At 50.2% G+C, this 17,667-nt stretch overlaps 1 protein-coding gene across 2 annotated transcripts in view; it reads right to left on the bottom strand.

The window, feature by feature from the left end:
• The window catches only part of LOC140477681 (ADP-ribosylation factor-like protein 15), a 291,815-nt gene that overhangs the window by 271,004 nt on the left and 3,144 nt on the right, over window positions 1-17,667 (bottom strand). Inside the window, exon 1 of one of the 2 annotated variants that reach the window (XM_072571621.1) lies at window positions 13,360-13,481. The exons of the other annotated variant lie outside the window; for it this stretch is intronic. Within the exon in view, the coding sequence (XP_072427722.1) occupies window positions 13,360-13,413 (54 nt within the window). The 5' untranslated portion in view covers window positions 13,414-13,481. Of the gene's footprint in view, window positions 1-13,359; window positions 13,482-17,667 lie in introns of those variants that run through there. 2 annotated transcript variants of the gene reach the window in all.

Below are 17,667 nucleotides of genomic sequence, written 5' to 3'. Positions count from 1 at the left end.
CCTAACTTTAATTCTTTTACAGTTTTTTTTACTATTGTACCTTCTGGAGAGAGGTGGCAGCAGAGGTATTGGGTCTGTTAAATTTGGCAGTCAGCCACATGTCCAATGTGAGACAGTGGCTGAGGCCTGACCCAGGAGTTACAGTGAGAGTTCCCAATGTCAGGCCAGCAGGCCAAAGGCAAGGCCGAAGTCTGTTGTCTGGTTCAGAGCTTTGGCGGTTTCAGATCCAACACAGCGATGGAAGTTCCCTTGATATTTACAACCATGACAAGAGCAGAGGTGACCGAGTCAGGATGGAGAAAGCATGCCAAAGCGTAGAAGATTGAACCCTTGCTGGGAGTGTGGTCCCAGCATGGCTAAGGACTTAAATACTGCAATGGTTGAACTTCTAGCTTTAATGCCCGTAGTGTTAGGTAAAAGGGGTAAATGTAGGGGAATGGGTGGGTTGCGCTTCGGCGGGTCGGTGTGGACTTGTTGGGCCAAAGGGCCTGTTTCCACGCTGTAAGTAATCTAATCTAATCAAAACTTGCTGTGGGTCTGGAGTCACATGTAGGTCAGACTAAGTAAAGATGGCAGATATCTCTTCCTGAATGAAGAGATGGATTTTTGACAGTAATTGATGATAATTCCATGATCCCCATTACCATGATTAGCTTTCATCCTCCAGATTTGTTAATTAAATTTAAGTTACATTAATTGACATGATGGGATTTGAACAAATCACTCCCAGAATAATAGGCTGGATCTCTGGATTTAGTAACATTACCTCACATCTTGAAGGATGGTTTAAAGCCACAACCCAATGACATAAAAGCAAGAACACTACCAACTAAGTCAATTATAATAAATATTAGGACACCATCATATTTAACAGCTACAGATGTTCAGTAATTTTATTATCAAACTAATCCAGCATATCCTGGCAAAGCAGTGTGACCCACACAGTAGTCCAATCTCACACTGGCCTTCCCAGCATATACACTCTGCTCATAAGCTGGCTGGGCCATGTCCACCACGTGGAGTTTGGCTGCATCCCAAAGGATATCCTCTATGGAGAGTTCCATCTGGGAAGAGACCCACTGGGCGACCCTAGCCGTGCTGCAAGGACGTCTGCATGAGGAACTTGAAGGTGCTTGATATCATTATAGAGTCCTGGGAAAGACTTGCAGCTGACCACATGAGATGGAGAAACACCCTGGACCAACAGCTCAAAACAGAGGAAAAGAAGCTGATGAGCGCTACAGCAGACAAGTCGGCACCTCTAAGAGACCCAACTAAAAATCAGTTCCAATGAAATACATCTCTAGTTTCTTTCAAAATTAACTGCAAATCACCTGGCCAAGTTGTCCAAATGGATTCACACCTGTCAAATGTTTTTTCTCATAAGATAAGTTTTTTCTCATAAAATCCTCTTAAGATTTGAGAGCTATTGTTTTCCATTCTCACCAACTTATGTATTAGGACATCTGTATTTGTGTGGATATAAAGGGGTATTTGAAGTCTAACACTGCACGGAAATCCCCTTCTACCTTCCTAATACTACTTGGAACTGCCCCTTCCTCCCACCCCAGCCGTCCTGTGGCTGATAATACCACTCACCCCAGAGATTCAGGATCCAGCAAAAGCTGGGGGGGATTTCTGACCACGGCAAAAGCCTATCCAGTCAGAAAGTCCCCAAAGCCAGGCAATGATGGCTGGCATTATCATGTCCCCACCTTCCTACTGGACCCCCTCCCCAGCAACCCTATCTCTATACCTCCCTAAACCTCGGTTCCTGGCAGTCTGCTGACAATTCCTTCAGTGCCAATACTAACTTTTCTAATTGCTCAATGTTCCTCAATCACAGACTGCTTCTCTCTCAGGTTTGCAATAGCAAGCTTATGAGGAATTAAGCACAGGAGAGAAAAGTTCTTCAACTGGAGGAACAAGTCTTCACCATTTTGTTCCATCCTGTATACAGAGAGGGTCCTTTCTCAAACTAGCCACCCTGTAAAATCTGAGCTGAGAACTTTTGGGGTGAATCCATTTGTGTACCTTGAGTGTTGGTTCACACATGAATGACCACTTGAAATGCAGCTACTAAAATACAGTCTAGATGAAAAAATAAGCATTACAGTATTCAGCTCAAGGATTGGATTGGAGTAGGCCACAGCTTTGATTGGAATACTGAATTATTGTAGGAAAAAGGTAGATAGAGTGGGAGAGTCATGAGATTTTTCAGACATCACAACAATAATTTAGATAAATGTGAGAAGTTGCATTCTTGTAAGGCAAACCAGGACAGGATTGTATACTTAATGGTAAGGTCCTGAGGAGTGTTGCTGAACAAAGAGACTGAGAAGTGCAGGTACATAGTTTCTTGAAAGTGGAGTTGTAAGTCGATAGGCTGATGAAAAAAAGTGAATGGCATACTTGCCTTTATTGGTCAGTGCATTGAGTATAGGAGTTGAGGTCATGTTGGAACTGTACAGGACATTGGTTAAGCTACTTTTGGAATACTGCATTCAGATCCGGTCTCCCTACTGTGGGAAAGATATTGCTAAACTTGAAATGGTTCAGAAAAGATTTAAAAGGATGTTGCCAGGATTGGATGGTTTGAGCTATACAAAGAGGCTGATTAAGTTGAGGCTATTTTCCCTGGAGCATCAGAGTCTGAGGGGTGATCTTATAGAGGTTTATAAAATCATGAAGGGCATGAATAGGGTGAATAGCAAAGATCTTTTCTCCAGGGTAGAGGAATCCAGAACTAGAGGGTATAGGTTTAAGGTGAGAGGGAAAAGGTTTAAAAAGGGACCTGAGGGGCAATTTTTTTCACACAGAGGGTAGTGCTTGTATGGAATGAACTGCCAGAAGTGGTGGAGTCAGGTACAATTACAACATTTAAAAGGCTTCTGGATGGGTATATTAATAGGAAGGGTTTAAAGGAATATGGGCCAAATGCTGGCCAATGGAACTAGTACAGTTTAGGATATCTGGTCAGCACAGATGAATTGGACTGAAGGGTCTGTTTCTGTGCTGTATAACTATGACTCTAGGTTACCAGTAACATGGTACCTCAGTGGTTAGCATTGTTGCCTCACAGCACCAGGGACCTGGGCTTGCTTCCAGCCTCGGATAACTGTCTGTGTGGAGTTTGCGCATTCTCCCCTTGTCTGTGTGGGTTTCCTCCAGGTGCTCCAGTTTCCTCCCACAATCCAAAGATGTGCAGGTTAGGTAAATTGGCCAAGCTAAATTGCCCATAGGGTTCAAGGATGTGTAGGTTAGGTGCATTAGTCAGAAGCAAATACAGGATAGGGGAATGGGTCAGTGTTGGGCCGAAGGGCGTCTTTCCACACTCTACAGATTCTATGATAACCACAATAATATTTTTTTAAAATGAGTCATGCCAGAAGGGACAAAAGACATTCAGGAATAGAAAAAACAAATCAGATGAGAAAAGAAAAAGCAAGGAAGTGAACAAATGTAGAAGAGAGGGGGGATTAAGCCTTACAAGTGAAAGACTATCATTTTGGCACATGACATCTGTCTGGAATCTGGAGTGTTATTTAATTAGTCATACCCTCCTGCTTTTCCCTATAGCTCTAAAATATCTAAGTTTCAAGTCTAATTCCTGCTTACAATTAAGACTGAAATTGCTCCTGCCATCTTTGCAGGCAGCATCTTCCACATCATAACTTGTTAAATAAAGTTCTAGTCCTTCCTTTTGCCAATCTTTAATCGCCAATGAAAATAGCTTCTCTCTTAATTAATGAAAGTTGCTCATTTTCAAACATCGTTTTACTGCTGTTTACCTTCTCTGCTCGAAAGTGAACGATTTCAACTTCTCCTTTCTCTGTACATAATGGTACAGGAACAAATGACAAGCTTCTCTGTACCAGATAAGTGATCCTGACATCTGAAGTGTAGTATTTAGGATTGGACATATTACTCTGGCTGAGACCCCAAATTAAGTTACCTGGTCCATTATACCTCTTCTTTAAAGCCAATGACCTGTATGATTTTAATTTCTTCAACCTACCCTGTCACCTTCAAAGATTTGTATATGAGATAGTCTGGTGGCTATCTGGATTCACTAATAGTTATTTTTTTCTCAATTCCGCAGTCACTTAATTGACTTTAAATGTCCAAGTTTCATGGTGGTATTTAAATTCAGCTCTCCAATTGTTTGTCAAGACCTCTAGATTACCAATCTTTAAAATCAATGTTACCATTTCCAAAATGCATCATGTAATATAATTCAACATTGCCTGCTTTTTGTAAAACAAGTTGACTCCAAAGGTTGTTCAGCAAGAAATGCTACTTTTGTCCCTTACATTCTGATCTAAGATCGTCAACATGAACTGTTTTTCTTACTCTCCCCACAGATACCACCTGATCAACTGAGTATTTCTAGTATTTTATTTTTTCAGAGATCAAACATAATTCAAAGTATTTTCCTTTTGTATTATTCTCAATCATGTGGAATTGCCATCTATTTGATTGTTGCTATTCAAGCATCACCACCATAATAATGCTGCCACCAACTAGACGCATATATACATAAAATGCAAAGGTTACCAAATTTCAGGACAATGACTAATTGGGATCACAGTTCTATGATAGAATGGTGACTATGCATGGAGCTGAAAATGTTTTGCTGGAAACGCGCAGCAGGTCAGGCAGCATCCAAGGAGAAGGAGAATCGACGTTTCGGGCATGAGCCCTTCTTCAGGAATGAGGGAAGTGTGTCCAGCAGGCTAAGATAAAAGGTAGGGAGGAGGGACTTGGGGGAGGGGCGTTGGAAATGCGATAGGTGGAAGGAGGTTAAGGTGAGGGTGATAGGCCAGAGTGGGGTGGGAGCGGAGAGGTCAGGAAGAAGATTGCAGGTTAGGAAGGTAGTGCTGAGTTCGAGAGTTTTGACTGAGACAAGGTGGCGGGGGGGGTGGTGGGGGGGAAAATGAGGAAACTGGAGAAATCTGAGTTCATCCCTTGTGGTTGGAGGGTTCCCAGACGGAAGATGAGGCGCTCTTCCTCCAACCGTCGTGTTGCTATGGTCTGGCGATGGAGGAGTCCAAGGAACTGCATGTCCTAGGGGGAGTGGGAGGGGGAGTTGAAGTGTTGAGCCAGGGTTGGTTGGGTTGGTTGATCCGGGTGTCCCAGAGGTGTTCTCTGAAACGTTCCGCAAGTAGGCGGCCTGTCTGCCCAATATAAAGGAGGCCACATCGGGTGCAGCGGATGCAATAGATGAGGTGTGTGGAGGTGCAGGTGAATTTGTGGCGGATATGGAAGTGTCCCTTGGGGCCTTGGAGGGAAGTAAGGGGGGAGGTGTGGGCGCAAGTTTTGCATTTCTTGCGGTTGCAGGGGAAGGTGCCAGGAGTGGAGGTTTGGACCTGACGAGGAGTCACGGAGGGAGTGGTCTTTTTGGAACGCTGATAGGGGAGGGGAGGAAAATATTTCCCTGGTGGTGGGGTCCGTTTGGAGGTGGCGGAAATGACGAAGGATGATACAATGTATATGGAAGTTGGTGGGGTGGTAGGTGAGGACCAGTGGGATTCTGTCCTGGTGGTGATTGGAAGGGCAGGGCTCAAGGGCAAAGGAGTGTGAAGTGGAAGAGATGCGGTGGAGGGCATCGTCGATCACGTCTGGGGGAAATTGCGGTCTTTGAAGAAGGAGGCCATCTGGGTTGTACGGTTTTGGAACTGGTCCTCCTGGGAGCAGATGCGGCGGAGACGAAGGAATTGGGAATATGGGATGGCGTTTTTATAGGGGGTATGGTGGGAGGAGGTGTAGTCTAGGTAGCTGTGGGAGTCGGTCGGTTTATAGTAAAACATGGAGGCAAAGATTTAAAACTCCTGGGGATTAGCTGCGAGACTCCTTTAAGTTTTGTTTTGCCCAAGGATGGTCTAATCCAATATGTTTGAGGTTTGTTTACTAATACCAAGAGAGCCTGCAAAATAGTTATTGTAGTTTGTGTAACTTGCTTTTTGTGCCTATACCCTTGCTACTTGAACTCAATAAATCTCTCTCCCCCTCTCTCTAATTCTCACTCTGGCATCACAGCAATTGGGAAGCATGAAAATGGCATAACAGCATCAAATGGTTTGGGAAACACGGATACAATTCTTTCACAACAAGAGGAGTTCCCAGGACTTCTCAGAGACTGTAACAAAGATATCAAAAAAAAAATTCAGAGGGATGATGAAATTCCCCAGAATATGAAGAGGAGACCATTGGAGGAATGGACCACCAACAGCACGAAGTAGAAAGGTGATGCTCAAGAAGCCACAGTCAAAACAGACAAAAAGAGATAGAAACAATTCCCCTCTCTTCTCACTGTCTCTGTGAATGAAATGACAACTGATGAAAGAGGAAGTGATTAGATTACTTACAGTGTGGAAACAGGCCCTTCGGCCCAACAAGTCCACACCGCCCCGAAGCGTAACCCACCCATACCCCTACATCTACATTTACCCCTTACCTAACACTATGGGCAATTTAGCATGGCCAATTCACCTGCCCTGCACATCTTTGGACTGTGGGAGGAAACCGGAGCACCCGGAGGAAACCCACGCAGACACGGGGAGAACGTGCAAACTCCACACAGTCAGTCGCCTGAGGCAGGAATTGAACCCGGGTCTCAGGCGCTGTGAGGCAGCAGTGCTAACCACTGTGCCACCGTGCCGCCCACATAATGTACATAATTAAATGAATACTAGGACAAAGAAAAATATCTGAACAAAGCAGTGGAACGTGCTGTATTTGTAATATGGCATTCAAGTGATCCTATTAACGTTTAAGAACTAGCATGAAGTTTGGTTATCGTAATCAAAGTTGAAGTGATCTTTAACTACCAAGATCTGGTGATCTTGATTCCGGGACTGTAACATGATTATTGTGGTTGAACTGTGCAATTGTTAAAGGAATTGAATGGATGTAAACCTGCAAGATGGTGCTCCAGATGAGACTAAACATTAAATTAATAAGTAATTGACAATTAATTTTTTTTAAAGCAAACTCAAAATATCGACTGCTTCGAAACCAAGAATTTAGTGGAGGTGTGATTGTTGTTTCAATAGTTGTGTGATGCCTGGAGACCTGAATTAGCTAACTAAGACAATCAAAGAAAAACTGGAGGTGGTATCAAGAATCAACTGGCCAATCACAGTCTTGAGATGACATAAACACAAGCTAGCAAAGGACTAAGTAGGCCGATCAACTACTCAGAGACTGGAAGGAGAGAACTGATCACACCCAGTTTCAACTCTTGTACTCATGTGTCTAGATGAGCAAGGTTGCCTGGGTTTGTACAAGTCTTACTAAGTGCAAGTTTCTTTTTGAGTACTGAATAAAGAATAATTTAGAAGTCAAGTTGTTGATACCCAGTGTAGATCCTCCAAAAGAAGAAAAGGAAATATTAACTTACTAAATTATTACTGCAAGTTGCAGGTTACAGAGAGTGCTTGCTAATCAGCAACAGCCCAGATTTCTTTGCTACTTTTGGTTAAATGCATTGAACCCTTAACATTATCTTCACCAAGAAATGCATGCTAACTTTGGGAAGTCCTTGTACACAACATCAACAAATTTGACCTCATCAACCCTCTGCCTCAACAAAAATCTTGCTCAAATTTGTTAAACACAAGTTGCACTTAAAGCTATGCCAGCTTTCCTCTATTAAATAGTCCAAGTGACTATTAACCTTGTCCTAGATTATGATTTCTATAAGCTTTCGCAACATTGTGGTTAAACTGACTAGCCTACAGTTACTAGGGTCACCTTGATATCTTTTTGAACAAAGAGTGTAGTATTTTCAGTTATCAGCATGAAGGCACAATTCCTGTATCTAAAGGAGGATTGGAAGATTACAGACAATGCCTCTAACTCTTCTTCAGTGTCCTGAGATGCATCTAACCCAGTCTTGGTGACGTACCAACCATAATATATAGACAATCTTTGTTATACTTCTGCTATGTCACTGTATTATCGTATTCTTTTGTGGGAGGTAGCTCTCCCGACAATTTTCGATGCCCATCAGTATCTGCCCTTTGATAAGATAAGGAAGTCACTCATTTTCTGCCATAGGTCTGGAGGCCCAAACTAGGTGAAGATAGCAGAGTTCCTTCTCTAAACAACAGTGTTGTAAAATACTGTTTGACCAGCAACAGTTACACAGTTTCCATTTCCAAACTTGAATTTCAGATGTTTTTTTATTAATTTAAAATCACTAAAATTAATCTCCATTAGTGACCATGGTGGGATTTGAAACCATGCCCCCAGAACATTAAACTGAGCCTGTGCTTTACTCATACAGCAAAGAAGCCATGATGTCAACATCTCCCTAATGTTTTGGCCATCATCTCAACTACCTCACCTTTCAGCATCTTCCTTAATAAATCTAAGTACCTCTTCAACGCCTCTGCTATGCCCTCTGTTTCCTTGTATGAATCTTTTCTTGATGCCTAAAATCGATCCTACTCCCCTTTAACTAGTTACATGCCTAAAGACAATTTTGGATTCACTTTTATATTGAACGTCAGTCTCTTCTTCGATTTCTCTTGTCACTTACTCTAGATTCCTGAATCACTGACAAAAAGAGGAATACGTGAAATAACACAAGAATGCAAGAGAAATTTAAAAGATTATGCATCAGAACATTTACGAATTCTAGACCAGTGGTCTATAAAAATTAAGTCTCTCTCACTAACACAATATGCAGTGGTCTGTTGGATCAGTCAGGAAGCAAGGTGCCTTTAAAAACAGAATACTACATCAACTTGTAGGCAAGCCGTGTAGGCTATTCAGCCCCTTACAGCTTGTTTCACAATTCAGATAGATAATGGTTCATTTTCATCTCTTGGAAATGCCAGTGTGGGACTGGAATGTACAAAGTTAAAATTCACACAACACCAGGTTATTAGTCCAACAGGTTTACTGGAAGCACTAGCTTTTGGAGTGCCACTCCTTCATCAGGTAGGAGCAGCGCTTCGAAAGCTAGCGCTTCCAAATAAACCTGTTGGACTAGAACCTGGTGCTGTGTGCATTTTAACCATTTTCATTTCAGCTTTATTTAACAATCTTTCAACTACAGCCTCACTTTTCAAACATTAAGATGCCAATTGCCCAGCAGGCATTGTCTTGTGGCTAAAGGTGTGAAAACATCCTGAAATTTTACCAAAAAAACCCATCTCACATTATGACCCCCATTTCATCACCAGAACGTCCATATTAATCTTCAGAGATAAGAACAAAGTATAAATTTTGAACTGTATCATGTCATTATGTGCAAATGGATAGTATTTTTTGTGGGGTGGGGCGATGTGGGGGGGGGGGGGTGGGGCGATGTGGGGGGGGGTGGGGCGATGGGGGGGGGGTGGGGCGATGGGGGGGGTGGGGCGATGTGGGGGGGGGTGGGGCGATGTGGGGGGGGGGTGGGGCGATGTGGGGGGGGGTGGGGCGATGTGGGGGGGGGTGGGGCGATGTGGGGGGGGGTGGGGCGATGTGGGGGGGGGTGGGGCGATGTGGGGGGGGGTGGGGCGATGTGGGGGGGGGTGGGGCGATGTGGGGGGGGGTGGGGCGATGTGGGGGGGGGTGGGGCGATGTGGGGGGGGTGGGGCGATGTGGGGGGGGGGTGGGGCGATGTGGGGGGGGGTGGGGCGATGTGGGGGGGGTGGGGCGATGTGGGGGGGGGGTGGGGCGATGTGGGGGGGGGGTGGGGCGATGTGGGGGGGGTGGGGCGATGTGGGGGGGGGTGGGGCGATGTGGGGGGGGGTGGGGCGATGTGGGGGGGGTGGGGCGATGTGGGGGGGGGTGGGGCGATGTGGGGGGGGGTGGGGCGATGTGGGGGGGGTGGGGCGATGTGGGGGGGGTGGGGCGATGTGGGGGGGGGTGGGGCGATGTGGGGGGGGTGGGGCGATGTGGGGGGGGGTGGGGCGATGTGGGGGGGGGTGGGGCGATGTGGGGGGGGGTGGGGCGATGTGGGGGGGGGTGGGGCGATGTGGGGGGGGGTGGGGCGATGTGGGGGGGGGTGGGGCGATGTGGGGGGGGGTGGGGCGATGTGGGGGGGGGTGGGGCGATGTGGGGGGGGTGGGGCGATGTGGGGGGGGGTGGGGCGATGTGGGGGGGGGTGGGGCGATGTGGGGGGGGGTGGGGCGATGTGGGGGGGGTGGGGCGATGTGGGGGGGGGTGGGGCGATGTGGGGGGGGGTGGGGCGATGTGGGGGGGGGTGGGGCGATGTGGGGGGGGGTGGGGCGATGTGGGGGGGGGTGGGGCGATGTGGGGGGGGGTGGGGCGATGTGGGGGGGGGTGGGGCGATGTGGGGGGGGGTGGGGCGATGTGGGGGGGGGTGGGGCGATGTGGGGGGGGGTGGGGCGATGTGGGGGGGGGTGGGGCGATGTGGGGGGGGGTGGGGCGATGTGGGGGGGGGTGGGGCGATGTGGGGGGGGGTGGGGCGATGTGGGGGGGGGGGTGGGGCGATGTGGGGGGGGGTGGGGCGATGTGGGGGGGGGTGGGGCGATGTGGGGGGGGGTGGGGCGATGTGGGGGGGGGTGGGGCGATGTGGGGGGGGTGGGGCGATGTGGGGGGGGGTGGGGCGATGTGGGGGGGGGTGGGGCGATGTGGGGGGGGGTGGGGCGATGTGGGGGGGGGGTGGGGCGATGTGGGGGGGGGGTGGGGCGATGTGGGGGGGGGTGGGGCGATGTGGGGGGGGGGTGGGGCGATGTGGGGGGGGGTGGGGCGATGTGGGGGGGGGGTGGGGCGATGTGGGGGGGGGTGGGGCGATGTGGGGGGGGGTGGGGCGATGTGGGGGGGGGTGGGGCGATGTGGGGGAGGGTGGGGCGATGTGGGGGAGGGTGGGGCGATGTGGGGGAGGGTGGGGCGATGTGGGGGAGGGTGGGGCGATGTGGGGGGGGGGGGTGGGGCGATGTGGGGGGGGGGGTGGGGCGATGTGGGGGGGGGTGGGGCGATGTGGGGGGGGGGGGCGATGTGGGGGGGGGGTGGGGCGATGTGGGGGGGGGTGGGGCGATGTGGGGGGGGGTGGGGCGATGTGGGGGGGGGTGGGGCGATGTGGGGGGGGGTGGGGCGATGTGGGGGGGGGTGGGGCGATGTGGGGGGGGGTGGGGCGATGTGGGGGGGGGTGGGGCGATGTGGGGGGGTGGGGCGATGTGGGGGGGGTGGGGCGATGGGGGGGGGGTGGGGCGATGGGGGGGGTGGGGCGATGGGGGGGGTGGGGCGATGGGGGGGGTGGGGCGATGGGGGGGGTGGGGCGATGGGGGGGGTGGGGCGATGGGGGGGGTGGGGCGATGGGGGGGGTGGGGCGATGGGGGGGGTGGGGCGATGGGGGGGTGGGGCGATGGGGGGGTGGGGCGATGGGGGGGGTGGGGCGATGGGGGGGGTGGGGCGATGGGGGGGGGTGGGGCGATGGGGGGGGGTGGGGCGATGGGGGGGGTGGCGCGATGGGGGGGGTGGCGCGATGGGGGGGGTGGCGCGATGGGGGGGGTGGCGCGATGGGGGGGGTGGCGCGATGGGGGGGGTGGCGCGATGGGGGGGGGGGCGATGTGGGGGGGGGCGATGTGGGGGGGGGCGATGTGGGGGGGGGCGATGTGGGGGGGGGCGATGTGGGGGGGGGGCGTTGTGGGGGGGGGCGTTGTGGGGGGGGGCGTTGTGGGGGGGGCGTTGTGGGGGGGGGCGTTGTGGGGGGGGCGATGTGGGGGGGGGCGATGTGGGGGGGGGGCGATGTTGGGGGGGGGCGATGTTGGGGGGGGCGATGTTGGGGGGGGCGATGTTGGGGGGGGCGATGTTGGGGGGGGCGATGTTGGGGGGGGCGATGTTGGGGGGGGCGATGTTGGGGGGGGCGATGTTGGGGGGGGCGATGTTGGGGGGGGCGATGTTGGGGGGGGCGATGTTGGGGGGGGCGATGTTGGGGGGGCGATGTTGGGGGGGGCGATGTTGGGGGGGGGCGATGTTGGGGGGGGCGATGTTGGGGGGGGCGATGTTGGGGGGGGCGATGTTGGGGGGGGCGATGTTGGGGGGGGCGATGTTGGGGGGGCGATGTTGGGGGGGGGGCGATGTTGGGGGGGGCGATGTTGGGGGGGCGATGTTGGGGGGGGCGATGTTGGGGATGGGTCCACGTGGGGGGGGGGGGGGCAACGAGAGCGGCGCGCGATGGGAGAGGTTGGGCGATGGGGGGCCGATGGAGGGGGCAATGGGAGTGTGGGGCGAATGATGGGACAAGCGAGAGGGGAACAGTGCGAGGGGGGGCGATGGGAGGGTGGTGATGGCGCGAGGGCGGGGGGGGGGTGATGGCACGAGCGGGGGGGGTAATGGCACGAAAGGAGGAGGCGTGATGGCACGAAGGGAGTGGGCAATGGGGCGAGGGGAGGGGGGCAATGGGGCGAGGGGAGGGGGAGCAATGGGGCGAAGGGAGGGGGGGCAATGGGGCGAGGGGAGGGGGGGCAATGGGGCGAGGGTGCGGAGGCGATTGGTGGGGAGGGGCAATGGGGCGAGGGGAGGCGCAATGGTGTGAGGGGAGGGGGCAATGGGGCGAGGGGAGGGGAGGAATAGGGGGGTGATGGAGTGAGGGGAGGGGGCAATGGCACGAGGGGAGGGTGTGAGGGGTAGGTGACGGGGGCGTGAGGGGGCGGGGAGGGGGGCGGCGAGGGAGTGGGGGGGGGCGAGGGAGTGGGGGGGTGTGGGGGATGGGGAAGGAGGGGACGGGGAGGAGGAGGTGAGGGGATAGAGGAGGGGGAGGCGAGCGAGTGGGGCGAGGGAGTACGGGGGCGAGGGGATATGGGAAGGAGGGGAGGGGACGGGGAGGGGACAGGGGAGGGGGGGGCGAGGGACGAGGGGGGTGGGGGTCCAGGGGGCACGGGGGAGGCGAGGGGGTACGTGGGGGTGAGGGGGATGGGGGGCGCTGAGGGGATAGGAGGGTCGAGGGGAGGGGGGCGTGAGGGGAGTGGGGAGGGGTGGTGAGGTGTGAGGGGAGGGGCCAGGGGGTAGGGGAGAGGGGAGGAGAGTGGATGGGAGATGGGAAGAGGAGAGGGAGGATACAGCGAGTGGAGCGACGCGGGGAGATGCAGAGCTGAAGGAAGGTCCCTGTAGTGAACACAGCTGGGGGTCGGGGGGGGGGGGGGGCTGGGGGACGGGGGGGGGGGGGGGGGGGCTGGGGGACGGGGGGGGGGGGGGGGGGGCTGGGGGACGGGGGGGGGGCTGGGGGACGGGGGGTCGGGGGCCTGGGGGGCTGGGGGGGCTGGGGGACTGGGTTCAGTGAAGCTGCTGCCTCGCGGCCGCTGGGTTCAAGGCCTACCCTGGGGACGCACGGCTCTAATCTGAGCTTCTCTGCCTGACCCGATCTCAAATACATCCAAATCAACCGGGAGGTCCTACCGAATAAATGCCGATCCGACACACAGCGGCCGACAACTCCAAACACTGGCCCATATCCCGGGATACAGGTACCGCCTCTCGGAAAAACCGGCGGCTGCGGCCCCCAGACCGGAGGGCGGGGCCTCAGGATGTACGGCCCCGCCCCCTGAGCCATTGCACTATCCAACACAACACAACCCAATTCTGCCCTTCCCAGTTCCTATTAATATAATCTATCTGAATCTCCATCTCTTCTATCACACACAGTCCAAAGAGGTAGAAAACGGTGTCCTCACCTCATTCCAGACTTGTCCAATCACTACCCCAGAGGACAGTAGATGGTGGGACATTTCATAATTTTTAGAAGAAAATATTAAAGACCCCTATTGAGGTGTCTTTGTTCAGCAACACTCCCCAGGATCCTACCATTAAGTGTGCAAGTCCTGTCCTGATTTGCCTTTCCAAAAGGCAGCACCTCACATTTATCCAAATTAAATTCCATCTGCCATTCCTTGACCCATCTGACCAAGGTGCCATCGTATTCGGAGGTAATCTTTTTCGCACTCCACTATATCTTTTTTGGTGTCATCTGCAAGCGTACTAACGACACCTCTTATATTTACATCCACATTTATATAAAGGACAAAAAAACACCAGAGGAGGTTCACTTATGTTGATCCTGCATATGGAGGAGACGTTGAGCCGTTTGCAGCTGCACTCAGTGAAGGCCTTGCCATCACATAGGCTGCGAGCATAAACAGCGCATTGTCAGCCACTAATGGTCTCCATTCGCAGCTGCTCATTCTCCCAGGCTGACCTTTACCTATTCCCTTATCTGCACAATTTAATCTCTCTCTCAGAGCTCCATTTCCAGTTATCATATTTTTCATCCACTCTCCCTCCAATGCAGTCTTTAGCATATTTACCAAATTTTCCCTAGCTGTAATCAGTTTTGAAGAATCACTGGAGTATAAGAATTGGGAGGTCATGTTACGGCTGTACAGGACATTGGTTAGGCGACTTTTGGAATATTGCATACAATTCTGGTCTCTTCCCTATTTAAAAATTGAAAGAGTTCAGAAAAGAATTACAAGGATGTTGCCAGGGTTGGAGAATTTGAGCTATATGGAGAGTCTGAACAGACTGGGGGCTGTTTTCCTTGGAGTGTCGGAGGCTGAGGGGTGACCTTATAGAGGTTTACAAAATTATGAGGGGTATGGATAGGGTAAATAGACAAAGTCTTTTCCCTGGGGTGGGGGAGTCCAGAACTAGAGGGCATAGGTTTAGGGTGTGAGGGGATAGATCTAACAGGGACATAAGACAACTTTTTCACACAGAGGGTAGTGCTGGAATAAGCTGTCAGAGGAAGTGGTGGAGGCTGATACAATTCCAGCATTTAAAAGGCACCTGGATGGGTATACAAATAGGAAGGGTTTAGAAGGATCTGGGCCAAGTGCTGACAAATGGGACTAGGTTAGGTTAAGATATCTGGTCGGCATGGGCAAGTTGGACCGAAGTGTCTGTTTCCGTGCCGTACATCTCTATGACTGACTGAAATTTTACTTCTGCTTTCTCTCCACAGATGCTGCCAGACCTGCTGAGTTTTTACAACAATTTTCAGTTTTGTTTTTGAATATTCAGAAAATGGCCATATACAGTCATAAAAGGTCGTGGCTGATTAACCAACCAAAAGAGGATCACGATCATTCATAGATGCCAATCTTCAGCCAATTCAATTCACTGTACAATTAATGGTGAGGTCCTGGGGAGTGTTGCCGAACAAAAAAACCTTGGAGTGCAGGTTCACAGTTCCTTGAAAATGATGTCACAAGTATGCAGGATAGTGAAGAAGGTGTTTAGTATGCCTGCCTTTATTGGTCAGTGCACTAAGTACAGGAGTTGGGAGGTCATGTTGTGGCTATACAGGACATTGGTTAGGCCACTTTTGGAATTGTGTGTGCAATTCTGGTCTCCCTCCTATTAGAAGAATGTTGTGAAATTTGCAAAGGTTCAGAAAAGGATATTTCCAGGGTAGGAGGGTTTGAGCAATAGGGAGAGGCTGAATAGACTGGGGCTATTTTCCCTGGAGCATCAGAGACTGAGGGGTGACCTTATAGAAGTTTATAAAATCATGATGGGTATGGATAGGGTATAGTAAAAATCTGAGTCCAAAACGGGAGGGCATAGGTTTAAGTTGAGAGGGGAAAGATTTAAAAGGGGCCTAAGGGGCAACTTTTTCCACACAGGGTATAGTGCACATATGGAATGAACTGCCAAAGAAAGTGGTTGAGGCTGGTACAATTGCAGCACTTAAAAGGCATCTGGATGGTGATACAAATGGGAAGGGTGAGAGGGATATGGGTGAAATGGTGGCAAATGAGACGACATTAATTCAGGATATCTGGTTAGCATGAATGATTTGGACTAAAGGGTTCATTTCTGTGCTGTAAAACGCTATGACTTGAGTCCACTCCAGTGTCCCCAATATAAAAGTATGCAAATTGAACCTTTGCTAAAGCCAATTTTTAGTGTTAAAACCAAGCTTTCAGAATAAATTCTGATATGGAATACACAAAATGATTGCAACTTTATCCAAAAATGAAGGGTCCCACTGTGCTAATAACAAATAACCAGTTCAGTTAATTCAAAGAATCATTACCTTTAGAATGCCACCAAAAACTGAAGGAAAATAGAGGGGAAAAAATGAATGCCAATATCCAAAACATCAGACCATTGAAAGACTCTGTAGTCAGCTATGACATATAGGATTATAAATGACATATTTTCTGGAAAGTAAAACTTAACTCCAATATCAGTAACTTATTGTCAAAACAAAATAGGCTTATAGTAGCGGATAACATCTTCTGCGCTTCCCCCCCCCCAAAACAAAGTGTGATGTTGCCTCACTTTCCTTTCCAAAGGTAATCTCAATATTGTCTATGCAGAATTTTCTTCCATTACACAATTCTGCACTATCTTTATGATTGACAAGGATGAAAACAATTTTCTTATATACACAATGTTTTTAAAATAGAAATCAATTGTTGAAAAGAGAGATATGCTTCCAAAGCATTTAGATAATTTTAATTAACCTGTTCAAACATGTTATCAGATATCTCTGAAGCAGATGGGACTCGAACCCAGGCTTTACGTACACTGTTCCGAGGAAGGAATACTGGACCCAAAACATTAACTGATTTCTCTCCTCAGATGATGCCAAAACTGCTAAGCTTTTCCAACAATTTCTGTTTTTGTTTCTGGACACTACCACTGTGTCACAAATCACAGATTTATTTTTAATAGCAATGCCTCGGCTAATGTAGCAGGATCTCCTTATTGGGATTGTGGCATAGGCCCCCCAGTGGTCAATGGGAAATCAAAAAAGAAATTTGTAAGGAGATCTCAGATATCTGGAAGAACAATAGCATTATAATGATAGGGGATATTAATTTTCCAAACACAGACTGGGACTGCCATACTATTAAGTGTTTGGATGGAGAGGAATTTAAGTGTGTACAAGGACACTTTCTTATTCAGTATGTGGATGTACTTACTAGCAAAGGAGCAAAACATGACCTTCTCTTGGAAAATAAGGCAGGACAAGTGACTGAGGTGTCTGTGGGAAAGCATTTTGGTACGAGTGACCCTGATTCTATTAGTTTTAAAATACTTATGGAAAAGCAAAGACCTGATCTAAAAGTTAAACTTCCAAATTGGAATAAAGCCAACTTCGACAGTTTTAGACAAGAACTTTCAAAAGTTGTTTGGGAGAGGCTTCTTGCAAGTAAAGGGACGGTTGAAAGGTGGGAAGCCATCAAAAATGAAATGCGAGTCCAGAAACAACATGTTCCTGTCATTGTGAAGGGCAAAGCTCGTAGGTATAGGGAATGCTGTAAGACGAGAAATTGAGGCTGTGATCAAGAAGGACTCTTATGTCAGGGACAGACAGCTGGGATCAAGTGAGTCCCTCAAGGCATATAAAGGGCAGTAGGAGTATACTTAAGAGGGAAATCAGGACAGAAAGGGGACATGAGATAGCTTTGGCAAATAGGGTTGAGGAGAATCCAAACAGATTCTACAAATACATTAAGGACAAAAGAGCAACTAGGGAGAGAATAGGGCCTCTTAAAGTTCAACAAGGCCAACTATGTGTAGAACCATAGGAGATGGGGGAAATACTAAATGGCTATTTCAAGTCAGTATTTACTGTGGAGAAGAACACGAAAGTTGAAGAACTAAATAGTGATATTTTGAAAAGTGTCCATATTACAGAGGAGGTGGTGTTGAATATCATGAAACACATAAAGGTGGATAAATCCTTGATCAAGT

This window comes from Chiloscyllium punctatum, chromosome 1 (assembly GCF_047496795.1).
Source record: "Chiloscyllium punctatum isolate Juve2018m chromosome 1, sChiPun1.3, whole genome shotgun sequence".
Lineage (NCBI taxonomy): Eukaryota > Metazoa > Chordata > Chondrichthyes > Orectolobiformes > Hemiscylliidae > Chiloscyllium > Chiloscyllium punctatum.
The sequence above is the reverse complement of the archived record's forward strand: the minus strand, read 5'-3'. Positions and strand labels throughout refer to the sequence as shown.